Here is a 20479-nt window from a genome sequence, read left to right as displayed (position 1 = left end):
GCTATCTGTATGAGTTACTTCTGACAGATTTTCCTGACACCAAGAGAAAAGGACTGACAGGGGAGGGATCTCCAGCAGATTGACAGCCTAACTAACCAACCAACCATTTCAGTCCTGGCCCCCAGTGCCTCTTCTCCAATTAATCTCCATCCTCATCCTATTTTTATTTCCATTTCACAAATCAGTCAGTTTGGCATCTTAAAACATTTAACATTCAGTCTATCCCAGCATATTATAGATCTTTATTTTTCTGGAATTATAGTTATTTTCATTCTGGAAAAAGAAAGCTTTACTTGATAGCAGATTTGAATAAGTATAATTTAGAGTGGTTCTAAAGTCACAAGTTTTTTTTTTTTACCTCAAAGTGTTATTAAACTTACATCATAAACTATCAAATGCTGTATTACATGCTGTTCATACTCAGTCACTATGAGATTCGTTTTCTGTATTTTGCAAAGAAACTGGTTGATCCTGCTGTTCTCTATCTCCACCTTCTGTTTATGTCCCCAATTCAGCTAGGGACTTTGAAGCTGTAGAGGCAACTCTGCACATGCTCAGTTTTCAGTGAGTTTCTATTCCCTCTCTCTCACATCTGCGCAGCCTATGTGACTACAGAGTCAAACATGTGGGTGTACACACAGTGGTAAATGACAGCCCACTCCCTCCCTACTCCTCCATGCCCACTAACCAGATAAAACACAAAAGGGTGGGATATTACATGTAGATTAATGAAGGAGTCATCTCCCTCTTATTCTAAGACACAGGCTGGAGGGGCGTGGCACAGCCTGTGACTGGCAGAAATCCCCCCACACCATGTTAGTGCCACAAAATAAAGATTTGATTTCAAATACACACACACAGTATATATATTTATATAATACCAGATTAAAGCAGTTTATTGATATTTATTTTTACTCCAAAGGCTGTTTTTTTATTTTGAACATCTGACCAGCAGCAGAGAAGTAGAGGCTCCTCCTGCTTATGTTTCCCTGCAGACAGGCTGGCAAAGAGCTGGGTCATGTAACAGCTGTATATTGATTAGTAAAAAAAAAGTACTTGTTACCTGTATTAAAGGTAAAAACAAAACAAAAAAATCTTTTTCATTAACGGTTTGATTCCCTCTCTCTAAATACTTACCAGTATCGATTCAGCTCTTTACCTGCCTGCAACAGTGCTGCTCTTTTTCCCTGGTCTCACAGGACAGACGAATAGCAAACGCAGCCGCTGACTCTTCCTACTGTCAAAACAGTAAGGAGGGAGTGGGGAGGGGGCAGTGCCAAGCTGGGCTATGTGTGTCTATAGATGCACGCGGTCCGGCTCAGGAGCGTGCCCATAGCAAGCAGCTAACTATTGGGGCCAACACAGAAGAGCTCAGAGTGCCAGTGGGGAACCTCAGAAGAGACACTTCAATGCAGCTCACCACAATACCAGTGCACAGAACAGGTAAGAAAAACCTCTTTTTTTATTGTAGGTAAAAACATTGGGGCCTTTATAATCGACCAGGGGGAAAAAAAACACAACAGCAGGCAGTTGGGCTGCAATTTTACCCCCCCCCCCTCCCCCTCTTCCCCTTAAGAATGGCATACATCCACTTAGGAGTGTACACATGCTGTGGTCACAAAGCAAACATGTCATCACAAGCAATGGTTGCAACACCTATGAACGAGCCTCATCTATAAAAACTCTAAAGTTCTACCCACATTAAAGTAGACAGCATAGTTAGATATTTTTGAAAAATGATTTTTTTTTTTTATAGTGGAACAGCCCACCCCTTTCTGATTCTTGATTTACCCCTGCTGCCTAATGGGATGTTCACACCACACATGCCAGGAGACAGCTAGTTAGAGCCACAAGATTCCAGACATGGAGTTGGTCTCTGATGGTCACAAATACCCAGCAGAAACCTGGATCAATGCTGCATCCAAATAGGCAAGTATGATTTAAAAAAAACAAAAAAACAAAAAAAAACACAATACTTCTCTTTTAAACAAAATTTAATGATAGGTTTTTAAAGCCTCACACCTTTTTTATTCTCTTTACAGTGATGTGCTGCTGTATGTTAAGGCACCAGAAACGTCTTAAATTGTCTATTGCTTTTAGTGGAAATGTGTTACCTGTCTGACTCCAATGCTACATGCCGACATGAATGAGCAATGGCTATACCTTTCATGAGAAGCATCCTCTCCCAGACTTTCAATTTTGAGAAAAAAATTGGACATGTATGAACATGTCTGTTTGATTACGTTGTGCATTCGGCACCACAGTCAAGCTCTGGTGCACATTTGGACTGTGTAGCTGTATGTGTAGACACACTGGATTTGATTGACAAGAGAATGCAAAATCTGGTGCAGCTGTGCATCGTAGCCAAACATTTTCTAATTTCAGTTTGTTCAATTTCTTTGACAGAAAACCCTGAAAGCTAATTGGTTTCTAAACAGAGCTGCACCAGATTTTGCACTATAGTTTTAGTAAATGCTCTAAATAGGGAAAAGTGTATTAAAAGAACATATTTAGCACAATGCCTATCCAACCATTATCCATTTCTCTGATTACAGTTGAGATTTACGCAAATCTACCTGATCAGGAAGTCTTTCCTACAGATTTTATGGACAGGCAATAGGAGACTACCATTGATAGCTTTTTTCAAGTTAGTAAAAAACAAACAAACAAACATTCAGGCTCTCACAATATGGTAAAGCTTTTTGAAACAGACCATGCTGTAACAGCTGTTTTCTTATTTAACTGATAATGTGCATTTAAAGGCAGTACAAAATACTGATAATAAAACTGCCAGATCAGCTATATTTACTGGCTACAGTTTCCTTTCCTCCCCACCTCAACACTGCTATCTCCTTCAGGTTTAAGCTTTAAATGTTTGTGTGACCTAAATCTGGCAGTAGTTTAAAAAAAAAAAAAAAAAGCTGTTACATATTCATAACAGAGTACAAAAAAGTGTTTTATTTTTTCAGTATGGATTGCCTCTGCTATATATGCTATTAAAAGTAGAATTTTTTTTTTTTTTACAATTTATACTTACTGGGTCTGCTTCCATTTATATTTTGAATATAAAAGGTTATTAAATAATATACAAAACACAGAAACATTTGTTTCTCTCTATGTGTGATTGCTCACAGTGCTTGGCCTACATACTACTCAAAAAACGCATAAAAAAATATTTAATTAGTAAACTGCAGCCAAAAAGCTTTTCTAATAAACAGAATGCAGTAGGGTTAGAATCTGTAGTGGAATGTTTTGCTGTCAGTACTTGGGATCTCCCCTCACTTTTCCCAGAAATGCTCTTGGGATCCACCTGAAGGCCTCCCATATTTCTCACAACCCTTCCCAATTTGAAGACATTTTAAAAATATCTTTAGGAACTAAGGACTTGGCCGCTTGTTCTTCCAAGTGAGATCCCCAGACTGAGTTGTCTAAAACTTACATGAAGCGTAGTACAAACACTGGTTACACATTCCATCAAATATTCCAATTACAAATATAGAGAATGTAAAAGCATACTTACATCTAAAAAGTTGTTTAGAGCGCTGCGGGTTCTGTTCATGGACATGACATAAATGCTCTACCAGAGAAACCAGCAAGAGCTGGTTGGGGACTGTAGTAACATTTGGGAATTGCCATCTTCTTTTCACCAATTGCAGGTCAGATGGGGAATCAGTTTCTAAAAGGGAAAATAAAGACACTAGTCAGCTTACAAAAATAGTACAAACATAATAGAATGCCCTTCTAAATTTAAATCAAGAAAGTTGATGTATTAAAAGTAGAAACATGCCAGACTGTAGTACCTTAAATCTGTCAAACCCATTTAAATATTCTGTTTTAGATCAGACTCTAAAATATGCCTGCTATTACATTTGCTAGAAAAAAGGTTTCAAATGTGCACCCCTCTGTAGCAAGTTTTACTATTTTACAAATTGTTTAACATGATGGACCACCAAATTAAGCCCTACCCAACTACAATCCATTTCCTCAGTGCCTCAATGGTTAATAATGACTCTCTCTCAATGGACTGGTGGATGAATAGGGCGTAGCCCTAAAATGAAGGAAGCTTGACAAATGTCCTTCAAAAGTGCTTCCAAAGTAGTTGCTTTTAACATTCAGTTTTGGATTGAATATATTTTATTGAAGAAAAACCACATGCACTGTTAGAAATTTGTATGTTTGACAAAAAATTTCCATCTCTCCCCCCTCTTATTCTCTCACCACTGTGGTCCAAAAGAATATTGATTTGACCTCACTAATTATCAGAAAATCGAACATTCTTAAAATGAAAAATTTAGTGAAATTCTACAATTTTCTACTAATTCTACTGCAAGCTTTAGTTATACAAAAATAAAGATTATCAAAAATGACCAGCACTCCCAGAGTCAGGCTAAAATCCACAGCTTTATTTAATCAATTTACAAGCATCACGTAATACACACACAAACACCTTTATCAAAGCCACATTCGAATAGAAACAACAAAACTAATTCCAAAAGGTGACTAGACCAAAGCGAAGGCAATCATAAAGGGGATCTGGTAACAAATCGGGTCATACAATCAGCTCTTTGTTTTGCACCCCCATTTCCCAGTCCCTGGGGTTTATGAACAAGATCATGTATGTGAAGCTGGGTGCACCATCCCTACCTACCACATACACTGTGTGCAAATTTATTAGGCAAGTGAGTATTTTGACTAAATCATCATTTTTACGCATACTGTTTAACTCCAAGCAGTATAGACTTGAACGTTTATTGGATTTACGCATATCAGGTGATGTGTATTTGTGTAATGAGGGAAGGTATGGGCTAAGGAGATCAATTATTAGGCAGCTTCTTTTCCTCAGGCAAAATAGGCCAAAAAAGAAATTTAACTAACTCTGAAAAGTGAAAAACTGTAAACAAATCTTTCAAAGGGATGCAGCACTCTTGAAATTGGTAAGATATTGGGGCGTGATCACAGAACCATCAAACATTTTGTTGCAAATAGTCAACAGGGTCGTAAGAAATGTGTTCAGAAAAATAGACGCAAATTAACTGCCAAAGATTTGAGAAGAATCAAATGTGAGGCTACCAGGAACCCATTATCCTCGAGTGCTGTCATATTCCAGAACTGCAACCTACCTGGCGTGCCCAGAAGTACAAGTTGTTCAGTGCTCAAAGACTTGGCCAAGGTAAGGCAGGCTGAAACCCAACCACCACTGAACAAGACACATAAGTTGAAACGTCAAGACTGAGCCAAGAAATATCTGAAGACTTATTTTTCAAAGGTTTTAGGGACTGATGAGATGAGAGTGACTCTTGAAGGACCAGATGGACGGGCCTGTGACTGGATCAGTAACTGACACAGAGGAGGACAGGATAAGTGGGGGCGGAGGGGTGGAGCCTGAACATGGCGGCACAGGAGAGAGTGTAGCTTAGCACTCTCCGTGAGCCTTCCCCCCCGCTTACCTCCCTATGAAGCCTCGTTAGAGGGACCAGCTGCACTGAAGGCAGTGACTCACCTGCAGGAGAGAGTCGGAGAGAGCCGGCGGAGTCCCGGGGACGGTCGGAGCCGGCGGAGTATCGGGAGGGTGCTGTGTGAGAGACACCTCGGGGTCTTCCCTTCTACTCTTCTACAGCGGCGGCTGAAGAGGAGTGGGGTTGCCTAGGAGACGACCGGTCGGCCTGGAACTGGGGGAGAGCCGGGAGAGAGACGCCTCGTGGCCTCAACTGGTGTCTGGCGTCTTGCAGCGGCGGCTTCGGAGGAGGAACAGGGTTGCCAGGGAGACGTCAGTGAGTCAGCTGGGACATTGGAGAGTCGCTGACACTGACTCCGACACTGACTCCGACACGTGAGGAGCTCTGGGAGCCCCGAGAAAGAGAGGGAATGTCCGGCATTTCAGCAAGTGGGTGAACCAGCTGAGGGTAACGGACATACTGTCCCTCAATAGACATATCATTCATATAAATATACCATCTCCTTGCCTCCTATATCCAACCTAACTCCACCCTAATTCCATACCAATCCCATCATCTCCATATCAGTTATAATTCTACAGCTCCACAAGCATATAATATCATGCTCATTCTTATAAAACAGCTAAACATCTTAACCCACACTCTACTCCTTTCTCTATTTAACTACTAACTTGCATATTAACTCTAATCGAAGGGGGCCTGTAATGTAAAGGGAGGATAAGCTGCATGAACTATGAGAGACCCCTAGGAATCCCTTCAAGAGGAGACAAGCGGATTTAAACACAGAGGAGGACTGTTTCTGAAGTGAAGTTCCAACGCGGTGGGTGAGTGAGGACCGTGGGTTTATCCTGCAGGTTCTCTTCTACATTGCATATACATTGGTTTGGATATTAGACTTTTATATATTCTGAATTCCTGCACTAGATTGTGAGGTGCCTGGAAGAAGAACTGTGACTAAATACTCAACCAGAAAATAAAAGAAATAGGGGATTCCTGGGACAGGTCTGAAGATTGGAGGAGTAAAAGATCAGGAGTTTCAGGAAATAAGTTAAAAATTCCCAAACCACAGCATGAAAGGTAAAAATATCAAAGGGAGTGGGTCTAAGAACACCCAAACGGGTACGATTAAGAAGTATGTGTCACAAGGAAATGTTACCCCAGAAAGAACCCAGGGAATAAGTGAAAAAAGTGAATCGGAAATAAGTCTGGATAACAGCCCAAGACTTTCCCTGGGCCCAGTTTACAACAGTCATATGGAAGGTATGGAACCAAGAGAGCTGGAAAGAGATATGCAATTACCTAATAAAAAAGAAATGGCGGAGATGTTTAAAGGTTTGGAAAATTCAATAAAGCAAGAGATGGGGATGATTCGGGAAGATCTGGGACAATTACTAATTAGGGTGGAGGAAATGGAGGAGAAGGTACAAGCCCAAGCTCAGACCATCCCAAAATTAGAGAAATGGATAATTGAAGATAGAAAAGAACATAAGAGATTGCTATATAGGATGGAAGAACAAGAAAATAGAGAAAGGAGAAATAATATCAGAGTTAGAGGAGTACCGGAATTGACACAGGGGGAAGATCTAAAAGAGCTATCTGGTAAAATCTTGAACTTTATAATGGATAAATCGGATGAGGAGATGTTTAAACTGGATGAAGTATACAGGATTGGGAAGTACCAACAAGGAAATGGGGTAGAAAAACCAAGAGACATAATTGTTAAATTTCACAACTATGGAGATAGAGAAAAGATATGGAAAAAGATCAAAGGAAGATCAAATATTACATATGGTGGGAAAAATATCCAAATTTTTGCAGATTTGACAGCAGAAACTCTGAGAAGGAAGAGAGCACTGAAACCCCTATTGGAAACGATGAAAAAACAAGGACTGAAATACAGATGGGGCCGTGACTTAAGCTTAATTGGGTGGAGGGATGGAATAACAGCTATCTTAAGATTCTTGGAGGATATGGAAGAATTTTGTGACAAATTTGGACTGCAGAGACAAGTGATATCTGGCTGGAAAGGGGAGGAGGGAGAGTTGGATATTTGTGGGACAGGAAAGTCGCAGCTGGTTAAAAGAGGAAATAGAGAAACAATAGATAAGGGGATATCGGGGAAGGGGGGGACGGTAAGCGGTCATGAGTCAAACCCCTATAGAGGGATCAAAAGTGGAATATGATCCAAAGGCATAGGAGGCCTGGGAGGGGTGGGGAGGTGGGAGGGAGGGGGGGAGGAGATGGCAGGGGGGGAGGTAAGGGCGGGAGGGGGGAACGGGAAGGAGGGAGGAGGGGATAGGAGTGGGGTGGGAGGGAGGGGAGGAGGTATTGGGTTAATACTCTGCATGACAGATGGGATAAAGAAGAAGAGGCAATCTGGAAGAGAGATGGAGTTAATTGGGAATGATGGAAGAAATACAGTTTATAACCTATAATGTGAACGGACTGAGTTGTCCAGGGAAGAGATTTAGGTTATTTAATGAGTTACATCATAGGGCTACGTCAGTGGTATTTTTTCAGGAGACGCATTTTGAGATAGAGGCAAACGTGAGGTTGAAATCTAAATACTACCCAACATGGTACTATGCAGATTCCCCAATTAAAAGAGCAAAAGGGGTTGCAATAGGTTTGGCAAAGAATATGAGATTTGAGTTGGAGGATAGAAGAACCGACCCGGAGGGGAGGTTTTTATTTTTAAAAGGTAAACTTCAGGGGATTGAGTATACTTTAGCCAACATATACTGCCCTAATAAAAACCCGGAGATGTATATGAAAAGTTTGTTGAAAAAATTAACGGAATTTAAAAAAGGGTGCTTGATAGTAGCTGGAGACCTAAATTTCTGTATGGACACACAAAAGGATAATACCTCTTCCGTGCAAAGAGAGGGGAGTAGGTCTCTGAGATCTTTGAAAAAAGTGATGCATGAATATCAACTAGTGGACACCTGGAGAATAAAGCATATGAAGGACAGAGACTATACCTTCTTCTCTAATGCACATGAGATATACTCGAGATTAGATTACATCTTAATAGATCATCAATTTATAGACCATCTGGTTAAAATTGACATAGAGACAAGGACGTTCTCGGATCATGCTCCGGTCGTAATGAAAATGGGATGGGGAAGAAGGTGGACTGGAGGATTAGGGTGGAGGTTAAATGAGGTTCTTCTTCTGGATGAGGATTTAGTTCAAAAAAATCGAGAAAGAGATAAAGGTATACTTTAAGGAGAACGAAACAGAGGAGGTATCGATAGCTACAGTCTGGGAAAGCCACAAGGTATTTATAAGAGGAACCTTGATAGCGGCAGGAGCAAGGAAGAAAAAGGAAAGAAGAGAGAGGGTTAGTGGGCTTTTAAAAGAAATATTGGACTTGGAGCAGATCCATAAGAAGAAAATAACAAAAGATACGAGACAGAAGTTATTGGATAAAAAAGATGAACTAGAGAGGTTGATGGATGAGGAGAAGAGAAGAGTATATAACAGGGTTTTGAACGAGAGATATAGATGGGGAGATAGACCAGGAAGATATCTAATGAGAGCCCTGAACAAAAAGAAAAATAGGAACTATATAGAAAAGATAAAAAGTTCAAAGGGGGAGTTGGTCCATTCAAATAAAGAGATTATTAAAGTGTTTACGGAGTATTACAAACAGTTATATAATATTAGTCCCCAAGGCCCTCTAAAAGAAGCTCAAGAGGAAATTAATGAAAAAAAGATGACATACTTAAAAAATGCGGGATTACCAAAATTAAGTGAAGCACAGTTGAACACCCTAGATGCAGAAATTTCCCAGGAAGAAATTAAAATAGCATTAAAAGGCACAGTGGGGGGGAAAAGCCCAGGTCCGGATGGCTATACAGTTAAATACTATAGGAAATTTAGTGAAGTACTGTTACCCAAGTTGGAGAAATATATGAATGCCCTGGGAGGTGGGATGGAAGTGAGGAGAGAATCCCTACAGGCCCATGTAGTACTTATTCACAAGGAGGGAAAAGATCCGTCTCAGTGCTCCAGCTATAGACCTATCTCATTATTGAACACAGACACTAAACTGTATGCAAAGGTGTTAGCAAACAGGTTGAGAAATCTTATGCCTGAATGGATCCATGGAGACCAGGTGGGCTTTGTACCGGGGAGAGAAGGTAGAGATAACGGCCTGAGAACCCCGATGCTTATTCGGGAAAAGTAGAAAAGGGAAAGCCCCGGTGGTGCTCTTGTCAATTGACGCAGAGAAGGCATTTGATAGAGTAGACTGGGGTTTTATGATGGACAACTTAAAAGTGCTGGGAATAGGTGATAGAATGCGAGAGTGGATAAGTAAATTATATAGGGAGCCCACTGCAATCATCACGGTAAATGGGGAGAGATCAGAACCCTTTGGAATGTCTAATGGTACAAGACAGGGCTGTCCACTGTCCCCTTTGCTATATGTATTGTCACTCGAACCTCTGCTGTCAATAATAAGAAATAGTGGATCAGTAAAGGGAATTCAGATAAAATCCATAGAACATAGAGTTGCGGCCTTTGCGGACGACTTATTGTTCTATGTGGGGAATCCCCGAATAACTCTCCCAAATATAATGAAGATTCTGAAGAAGTACGGTGAACTATCAAATTTAAAAATTAATCCAACGAAAACAGAGATCTTGAATATTAATATATCGAAGAATGAAAAAGAAAAACTACAAAAAGAATTCCCCTTTATATGGAGAGAAAAAGAGATAAAATACCTAGGAATAAAACTCACTGCCTCATCTAAGCATTTGTATAGATTAAACTATATCTCTTTGATAAATGAGATTAGAGAAGATTTAAAAAGATTAGAAGGAGGAAACCCATCCTGGATAGGATGTATAAACCTAGTTAAAATGGTATTCCTGCCTAAAATACTGTATAGATTTCAAATGGTACCAATTAAAATTCCAGAAGCCTTCTTCAAGATAATGAAAAAAATACTAACAAGATACATATGGAAGAATAAAAAACCTAGAATAGCATATGAAACATTGAGTAGGACTAAAGAGAAAGGGGGATTGGGTCTACCAGATGTCAAGAGATATTATAAAGCAGTGGTTTTAGCAAGAATATATGACTGGACATTTAACCATAAGGGGAAAAGCTGGGTAACAATTGAAAATTATCTTAGTGGCATTAGATTGAGTCAGATGATATGGGTTCCACCACAGTTCAGGGGAATTAAAGAAAGCACAAGTATCTACACTTTAAATGTCTTTAGGGTATGGGATAATTTACACAAAAGCATGAAATGGGATTTTAATTCTATATTAATGCCTCTCACAAACACTGAGTACTTTCCCCCGGGAAAGATTAAGATATCAGGGAGATGGTTTAGAAAGGAGGATACTCAACTGAGAGATGTTTTGGTGGAGGGGGAATTGAGATCACTAAAAGATTTAATAGAGAAGAAGGGAGATATTTTTATTAGAATAGATGAGTGGAAACATCATCAATTGAAATGTTTTATTGGAAATCTACCGAAACCCCTGAGATAAAAAGAAGAGTGGAATATGTTTGAAAGGTTGTTAGAGACACGAAGGGATGGGAAGCACGGTGTTTCAAAAGTGTATAGAATACTCACAGAATTAGACACAAACACAAAGTTAATCTTTATAACAAAATGGGAAAGAGATATGGGAGTGGGGATTGATGAAGATAGACAGAGAAAGAGGTTTAGATTGATACACGATAATGTTAGTATGAGAGAGGTTGAGGTTAATTATAAGTGTGTGACACGTTGGCACATTACACCGAGTGTAGAGCACAAGATGAGTGGTGAAAATTCAAATTTGTGTTGGAGAGGATGTGGAGAGATAGGCACGGTGTTCCACATATGGTGGGAATGTCCGAAAATCCAGGCTTTTTGGAAGATAATAGTCAAATCGATTGAAGATATAACTGAAATTGACATAGGGTTAGACCCAATGATGTGCCTCCTACACAATGTGGAGACATCTGTAAATAAATATAAAGATTCAGGTATATGGTACTTATTGAATGCGGCGAAGGGGTTGATACCCAAGTTTTGGCGGAAATCTGAGGTACCAAAAGAGGATGACTGGATTAACAGAGTGAACCAGATAGGTAGAATGGAAAGAGCATACCATATGCAGGAAGATCGGATGAGAGTTTATTTTAGGAGATGGGAAAAGTGGGAAAGAGCAGGATTGAAAGAAAAATATAAGAAAATATGAACTAGGATGTTAGTAAAAAATTAATAAGCCTCAAGAGAGTAGAATGGGTTAGAGTCTGCAGAGGGGGAGGAGGGGTGGAAAGGGGGGGTAGTGGGATGGGAAGGAAAAGAGTTTTTAGTAAGGGAAAGGTAGAAATGTTATAAATGTCTATGTGTATGAGAATTTTTTCCCCTTTATGGCTTTTTGTATTAACATGAAAAAATTAATAAATATTTAAATTAAAAAAAAAAAAAAAAGTAACTGACACTGAGTTCCACTTCGACTCAAGACGCCAGCAAGGTGGAGGTGGGGTAATGGCTGGTATTATTAAAGATGAACTAGTTGAACCTTTTCAGGTTGAAGATGGATTCAAAATCAACTCCCAAACCTACTGCCAGTTTTTAGAAGACACTTTCTTCAAGCAGTGGTACAGGAAAGTCTTTCAAGAAAGAAGTGCATCTTCCAAGAAAACCATGATATTTATGCAAGACAATCTGCCATTGCATGCATCAAAGTACTCCACTGTGTGGTTAGCCAATAAAGGCCTTATAGAAGGAAAACAGTACACCTCTCTGAACATTTTCTGGGAGGCTGTCGTTGCAGCTGCACAAAAAGTTGATCGTCAATAGATCAAGAAACTGATAGACTCCATAAATGGAAGGCTTATGACTGTTATTGAAAAGAAGGATGGGTATATTGGTCACTGATTTTTTTTTTTTATGTCAGAAATGTTTATTTGTAAATTGAGTTGTGTATTATTCTCACTTTTAACAGATGAAAATAAACAAGTGAGATGAGAAATTTTTAGTTTTCATTTAGTTGCATAATAATTCTGTACACCAATAGTTGCCCAATAATTGTGCACACATATATATTCTCCTAAGAAAGCCAAAACCTCATTTTTACTTTCTTAAATATTCAGGTGTGAAGTTTAACATTTTGGATTGACAGAGAGCACTGTAGTCGTTCAATAATGAAATTAATCCTCAAAAATACAACTTAACTGCTTGTGGTCCACCCTATAGCAGAAATAATGCTACAGGGCGGTACGGGTGTGCAAAATCACACATATATACACACACACATATACATATATTATACACACTCGTGATTTTGCAGTTCCGGGTAGGGGGCACACGCCCTACACGTGTCGCCATTCGCGGCCTCGGCTGTCAATCACCGAGTAATACCAACAGGGGAGAAAACTGTATATAAACAATACAGTTCTCTCCCCAGTCAGCTCCAGCACACTGTTTTGTATGGCTCTGCACAGCCAAATAGAGCATCAGACTAGGAATCCACCTTGAAGGGATGGGCTCGCGGAGCAGCGAGCCCAAACAAAGCTATGATAGTGTAGTATTTCCAAAAATTCTTTATTGTGTATAATAGCAGTACACTCACATGCAAGGGATAGATCAGACACAAGAATGGCCGCTGGCCTCCAGACGGCTCGGACGGCGTGACGTCACCGGCTAGGCTCCACCTTGACGCGTTTCGTGCATACAAGCACATTGTCAAAGGGAGCGCGCACTAGCCAGTTCAAGATTTATATAGCGTTATCCGCGCATGCGTAGTAAGCGCCGGTGACGCCATTTTTGGCCCGCTCGCGCATCCTAGTCTGATGCTCTTTGCACTATTTGGCTGGTTCCTACTGGATATCTGTGAATTCATTACACATGGATGATAACCCTCTGCTGGATGGATGAAGCATTACAGCTGCTACAGATGTCAGGCTGATCACCTGCTGGGCTGCTGGTTTCCCAGATGACCTCTTCATGTCCAGTTCCAGAGTACCAGGAGTGGTCTGATAACTCAAACGCACTATTGTGTGCACTATCTGGTTAGTGCATATTATATACCCACCTATGAGCACAGATATCACAGCTAGTTCACCTGTATTGGAACGTTTTATCATCACGTTGTGGAACCTGTTAGCGGGTTTAATCAGTCACTGAATGCATCCACAATATCACTGATACAGACTGTTTTTATGTTCATTATTGACTAATGCACCTTTATTCAAGAGTTTTTTATCAGCGCTGCATTTTTTATATTCTGCGATTTAGAAGCTCTACCTTTATGCAAGCTGCTTATTAATTTATCTAAGCGCTCATGATTTTCTCTGTTTGCTCTATAGTAGAAAAATGCTAAATGCACCAACAATGTGTGTAAATGCGATATCGTGTTTAGGAGCATTTACATGTCTTTTTGCTGCATTCAGGATGTTTAACTTCCTCTAAACGCTGCTAAACTTTGATAAAAGCCTATGTGTACATGGACTCCTAGGCTTTTATTGAGTTCAAGGGCTTTGGACAAAAAAAACAAAAACACCAAAAGCTCCTGAACACACGTTTAGGAACAGCAGCATACATGAGGCCTAAAACAACTCCTCTGCGCTCAAGTGCAATAAATCACAGTGGCAAGCAGATGGAAAACTCAACTCTGTGGATATTCTTGTAGGCTAAGATTTTCCACAGGTCACCGGGTAGCCTCCAGGCTTTGCAACCTTTGTGGGACAGTCAGGTTCCAAACTCTGGACAACAAAAAAAGTAAGAAAGCCGAACCAGCCTAGCGTATTACCAGTGGCACTACTTATTAGAATGCAAACAGACATTTATACTCACAAAGCCTGATGAGTATAAGTCACATAATGTGAACCAGAAGGTGACTCCAACTGTAGCTTCAATTTGTAGCTCTAGATCGGCACAAATGGCAACCAATGCAAAGCAGACACTGACACGTTTGGAGGGTAAATACTCCTCCTTTCTCAAAACGCACATCTGGTGCACCCTTCTTACTCTAAAGATTTATGCCTGGGAATAAAAAATGGAACTGGTCGCTCTTACATTTGCAGATGAAGCCTGGAGCATGGATTGCAGTTACCTTATGACGGATCTATCATTCATTTCACCCAGTTGCTTTGTTCGTTTGGAGTTGGCGGTCTATTTACATGGACTTTATGCCGATTTGATGGTCACTTATGTTTATTTTGTTAGTCACTCATTTGTTATATGTCACATTGCTTTATTTTTTGTGCTTGACGCACGTTTATTTCCACTGTGCGTTTTCCACTGGCATCAATCCTGATTATAAGGTGCATTTTTAGTTTTATGCACCTTGTATGATTAGTTTTGCACATATTTTTTTTGCTTTTTGATTTTGTCATAGTTTTCTGTGCACGGCGCTTTTTGTGCCCTTTTATTTAGGACGTGTTAGTCCTATTATATTGAATACATCATTTATGTTCACTTGTTGATTATTGTGCACATTGTTTTCATCACAATCCATATTGCACTTAGTTTGGTCTGGTTTCAGGCCTTTACATTTTTATGCATTATTTATGATGCATTTATAGTTTCACGCACCTTGTATGATTAGTTCTGCACATATTTTTTGCCATTTGATTTTGGCACAGTTTCTTTGCATGGTGTTTTTTGTGCACTTTGATTTAGGAAGTGTTAGTCCTATTATGTTGAATACATTATTTATGTTCACTTGGTGACTATTGTTCACGTTGCATTTCATCACAATCTATATTGCACTTAATTTGGTCTGGGTTCAGGCCTTTACATTTTTATGTATTATTTATGTTCACTTGCCGATTATTACTCACGTTGTCTGTCACAGTTCATGTTGCACCTAATTAGGTCTGGATTCAGGCCTTTATACTGATCACCTCTGTTTTGGGGGGTTTTTTTCTGTCTCCCGACTCTTCGAATTATTGTGTCCTTATTACTATTGATATTAGCGCAACACCATTTTATATGTTTAGCTCTTAGGAGTAGCCATCTCCCCTTTTTCATGGGACAAAAAGTAATTGGACAATTGAATCAAAAGCGGTTTCATGGCCAGGCATGGGCTACTCCGATATTTCTTCATCAATTAAGCAGGTAAAAGGTCTGGAGTTGATTCTAAGTGTGGTATTTGCATTTGGAATCTATTGCTGTGAACCTACATCATGCATTCAAAGGAGCTGTCCATGCAAGTGAAAAAGGCCATTGTAAGGCTTCAAAAACTAAACAAATCCATCAGAGAGATAGCAGCAACATTAGGAGTGGCCAAATCAACAGTTTGGTACATTCTGAGGAAAGAAGAACGCACTGGTGAGCTCAGCAACATAAAAAGGCCTAGGCGTCCACAGAAGACAACAGTGGTAGATGATCTCAGGATCCTCTCTATGGTAAGGAAAAAGCCATTCACAACATCCAGACAAGTGAAGGACACTCTCCAGGAGGTGGGTGTCTACAATCAAGAGAAGACTTCACAAGAGCAAATACAGAGGATTCACCACAAGGCGAAAACCATTCATAAGCCTGAAGAATAGAAAAGCCAGATTAGACTTTGCCAAAAAAAATCTAAAATAGCCAGACCAGTTCTGGAAAAGCATTCTTTGGACGAATGAAACTAAGATTAATCTGTACCAGAATGACATAAAAAAATGTGGAGAAGGCTTGGAACAGCGTATGATCCAAAGCACACAATGTCATCATGGTGAAGGCAGTGTGATGGCATGGGCATGCATGGCTACCAGTGGCACTGGGTCATTGGTGTTTATTGATGTGACAGAAGACAGAAGCAGCCGGATGAATTCTGCAGTGTTTAGAGATATACTGTCAGCCCAGGTTCATCCAAATGCAGCAAAGTTGATAGGACGGCGCTTCACAGTACAGGTGGACAATGATCAAAAACACACTACAAAAGCAACCCAGGAGCTTTTGAAGGAAAAGAAGTGGAATATTCTGCAATGGCCGAGTCAATCACCTGATCTCAACCCAATTGAGCATGTATTTCACTTGCTGAAGGCAAAACTAAAGGCAGAAAGACCCACAAACAAAGAACAACTGAAGACAGCTGCTGTCAGAGCCTGGCAAAGCATCAGAAAAGAGGAAACCCAGTCTTTGGTAATGTCCATGGGTTCTAGACTTCAGGTAGTCATTGCCAGTAAAGGATTCTCAACAAAATATTAAAAATAAACATTTTATTTCTGACTATATTAATTTGTCCAATTACATTTGAGCCCCTGAAAATGGAGACTGTGTATAAAAATGGTTGCAGTTCCTAAAATTTGTACTTGATATTTTAGTTCAACCCCTTGAATTAAAGCTGAAAGTTTGCACTTCAAAATTCATTTGGATTGTTTTGATTTAATTTATTCTGGAAGCATACAGAGCCAAAAGTATGATAATTGTGCCTGTGTCCAAATATATATATGGACCTAACTGTATATGATTAAAGGTGATGTTGTTTTGGACAGAGTTTAAATAGTTATATTCACATATTAGGCTAGAGACAAACCCACTTTCTTAGTGTCACTTCTTACTCATATTAAAAAAAAAACCAAAAAAAAAAAAAAACCAAGAACATGCAAATAAAAGCAAAACCCAAATCCATCTCAAACACTGCTTGTAACACAGCAATATTAATTCATACCCACTTAACACACTATCCTATAAAAATAAGCGCTTGCTTTTTAAATGTAAAAGTTTTTCATCAATCAGTTTAATGCCAGCAGAGAACTGGGCCCAAGAACATCCTTCAATCTCACTCTATAACCTTTACATGATGTAATGTCTTGTAATGGTTTAGTGCAGTCAATGTGCAACCCTTGAAGCAGACACATGATCTGCTTGAGAAATTGGTTTTATAAGCTTTCTGGCACGTTCCTTTTGGCGTGGTTTACTAACAAACTACTGTTTACTTTGACAGGGATGTCCTTATAATTAGCTATGTGGGAGTAGCCATCAAACTATACCATACAGATAGTGGTTATCTGCACCCTGCATGCCTTGTCAATGGAAAAGGAGAGGTTAGAAAAGTTAAGTTTTAAATTCTATGTTATCAAACAGAAGAATGTCATAGTTCCAAGTTATCTGGACTGCAAATACACAACTCAGAAATCAACATTTATTCATATTAAACCTAATAGTTCCACACTTTAGCTAGTTTGTTTTGTGCTTTCAGGAAAAACTGTGATCTTTTATAGAATTTATGCTTCTTAGTATTAAAGATAACACAAAACAAAAACACAGAGATATATTCATATCACAAAATCACTAACAAAAAATACAGCCTCATGTCTTTCATCACTGGGTATATAACATAGTTGAACCATACAAGGTAAGGTACCATACAGAATCAGAGTAATAATATACTGTAGTCTCCTGACTTAAAGAATATGTAAACCCAACATTTCATATTTCTGATATGCGTCTGCTGTACCATGTACTTGTATGAAAAAATATCCTATTCTCTTTGTATTGTTTCCTTTGTCTGAAATCCCTGGTGTTCCTGCCAGTCCCTCTACTTTCCTAATAAAAACTGATCAAACTAGGCAAGAGAGCACAGCATGGTCAGTTTTCTAGCTATGCTGGGAACTCAGCCTGCTTTCCCCCAATAATCAGACGTGTCCTGACACGCCCCCCTTCCCTTTCACTGGGAAGATCAATGTTCTGCTGTTTCTACTCCCCTAGCTCGTATGCAGCGGAGAACAGAGGATGTGTGATCACTTATAAAAAAGGGGGAAAAAATGAGAATATAAATGTTTTATTGTATATTGTTACACACAAGGTGAGGGTTTACAATCACTTTAAGCCTCATGCACACTGGATGCACCTAGGGGCACCTGGGACTATTTTCCTGCCTCTGAACACAACATGTTAGCCTATGTGTCCATGCACACACAGGCGTTTAGAGCAGTGTTGTCAAGTTATGAGCTAAAAAGGGCCTCAAATGCAGCCCCTGACTTTACCAAAGGTTCTCCACTGCATACGAGCTAGGGGAGGAGAAACAACGGAACATTGATCTTCCCAGTGAAAGGGGAGGGCGTGTCAGGACAAGTCTGATTATAATTTTCAAAATATATATATGTTTGAGAAGACTGGCAGAAACTGCAGATTTTTGGCTGGGGATATGGTAAAGAAGACAATACAAACCTGGGAACATGTTACACGAGGCTAGTAGCAATCAATGATCCTACTACAGACTGCTGAGGTCTAAGGGGCGCATATCATCATATATGCCCTCAGGCGGCCAGTTGGGCACCAGGGGTTTAGAGGAAGAAATAAACACACTGCTAGAGTGTCCAGGAGCAGCAGCATTTTGGTAGAAAAACCGCTTTACGCCTGTTAATGCATATAAACACGCCAAGCACTTTTAGCGCTTGAGCATTAATTAATTTCAATGGACAAAATAAATGATTATTTTGGCCAATGACAAATACCCAAGCGCGTGACGAGCCCAAATGTGTAACACACATTTACAGGCGTCAAACTTTTTTCTGTCAAAACACCACAGGAGAAAAGGCATCTAGGAGAGACAGCAAAATGTGCATAACACTTTACTGAGTGTACAGGGATGTAGTTTTGAGCCCTGGTTCACACTGCTGAGACTTCTCGCGCAACTTGCTGTGACATGCAAAGTCAAAACACATACCTTTCAATGGATGCCATGAACATTTCAGCTTGCAACCACCACTCGCCTTAGCCAATCCTAGTATGGATGTGTACATGTGAAAGCCTCAGTCAATCCCGCTCCTTGGGCCATGCCCCCGACATGTTTAGCTCCATATACCGGGACTTTACCATAGGGGTCAATGGGGGCTTTCTTAATTGAAGCAACAGCGACCAAAAAAAAAAAAAAAAAAAAGTTCCTGCTCTTCTTTTCTGCATCTTCCTTGCAACATGAGGGCCATAGACTGCAATCTTAAAAATCACAAAAAGTTGCCAGGAAGTCATTTCTTTGTCTTATCTTTGCAATTTGGTTGCAACTTCAGGAGGGTTTTGTAAGTTGAATAGTATGTGGTGTTTTTGTATTGTTATGATTTGCCAAAGTTGCAAAACATCAAAGTCGCATGACAGTCACAATGAAAGTTGCATGACTTTGGGGTCGCAGCAGTGTGAACTGAGCCTCAGTGGGGAGATAGACCATGAATCCTAATATTTATCAAACCTCTGCAGGGAGCCCCTATTAGAGAAGGTAAGTTGATACAGAGGGAAGGCCACGTTAGTCAGATTTTTCAGTTCATTTAGTGAAGAAAAGGAAGGACCACTTCCATGAGAGTAGAACTGATTTTTGCATAGTTAGTTTCCTCTTTTATATTTTATTTGGAATAAGGACATGAAAAGAAAACATGAACATTTAGATATATAATATAATTAGGAATGCACCAAAATTTCGGTGGCCAGAATGTTTCAGCCGAAAACACCCTTATCGGCCGTAGGGTGATATAAAAAAAAGCACCGATACAGGTGCCAAAAAAAAAGCCACAACCGGCCACCACTCGGTACTTCTCAGCCTTACCTGAGAAGCCATTGAATGATCCCGGTGCTCTGGGCATAGAGATTAGTGAAGGAAAGATGGCCTCCACTCATCTCTATATCCTTGGAAAACCAGTGCGATGTCACGTCCGGTTCCGCCCATTTTTTTTTTTTAACGCACTAGATCAATTTTTTTTTTTATCTAAAGCTTTACATTGCAGAGGAGAGAATTGGGTTCTTATTGACCCCATATCTCTACATAAAGAGGACCTGTCACTAATTATTTCTATCACAAGGGATGCATGCATTCCTTGTGATAAGAATTATTATTATTATTATTATTACATCGAGTTTATATAGCGCCAAAGGGTTTGCTCAGCGCTGTACAATAGAGGGGGGGACAATACATGAAATATTACAGCAACTACAAACAGCACACGAGGGGTTATAGGGCCCTACTCTTTCGAGCTTACAATCTAGGAGGGAGGGGGTAGTGGTACAGGAGGAAGTGGCTGTGGGGGATGGAGTGGTAGGAGGAATGAAGAAGAGCAGCAGTTAGGTGAGGGTGGGGTAG

General features: G+C 39.9%; 1 protein-coding gene across 1 annotated transcript in view; it reads right to left on the bottom strand.

Moving 5' to 3' along the window:
- EIF2AK1 (eukaryotic translation initiation factor 2 alpha kinase 1) overlaps positions 1-20479 on the bottom strand; it is a 66778-nt gene that overhangs the window by 35668 nt on the left and 10631 nt on the right. The window contains exon 2 of the mRNA XM_089682757.1: positions 3521-3676. Coding sequence (XP_089538883.1) covers positions 3521-3676 — 156 coding nt within the window. The remainder of the gene's footprint in view (positions 1-3520; positions 3677-20479) is intronic.

This window comes from Staurois parvus, unplaced genomic scaffold (assembly GCF_062004578.1).
Source record: "Staurois parvus isolate SC_StPar_1 unplaced genomic scaffold, SC_StPar_1.0 ptg000297l, whole genome shotgun sequence".
In the NCBI taxonomy this organism is placed as follows: Eukaryota; Metazoa; Chordata; class Amphibia; order Anura; family Ranidae; genus Staurois; species Staurois parvus.
The sequence above is the reverse complement of the archived record's forward strand: the minus strand, read 5'-3'. Positions and strand labels throughout refer to the sequence as shown.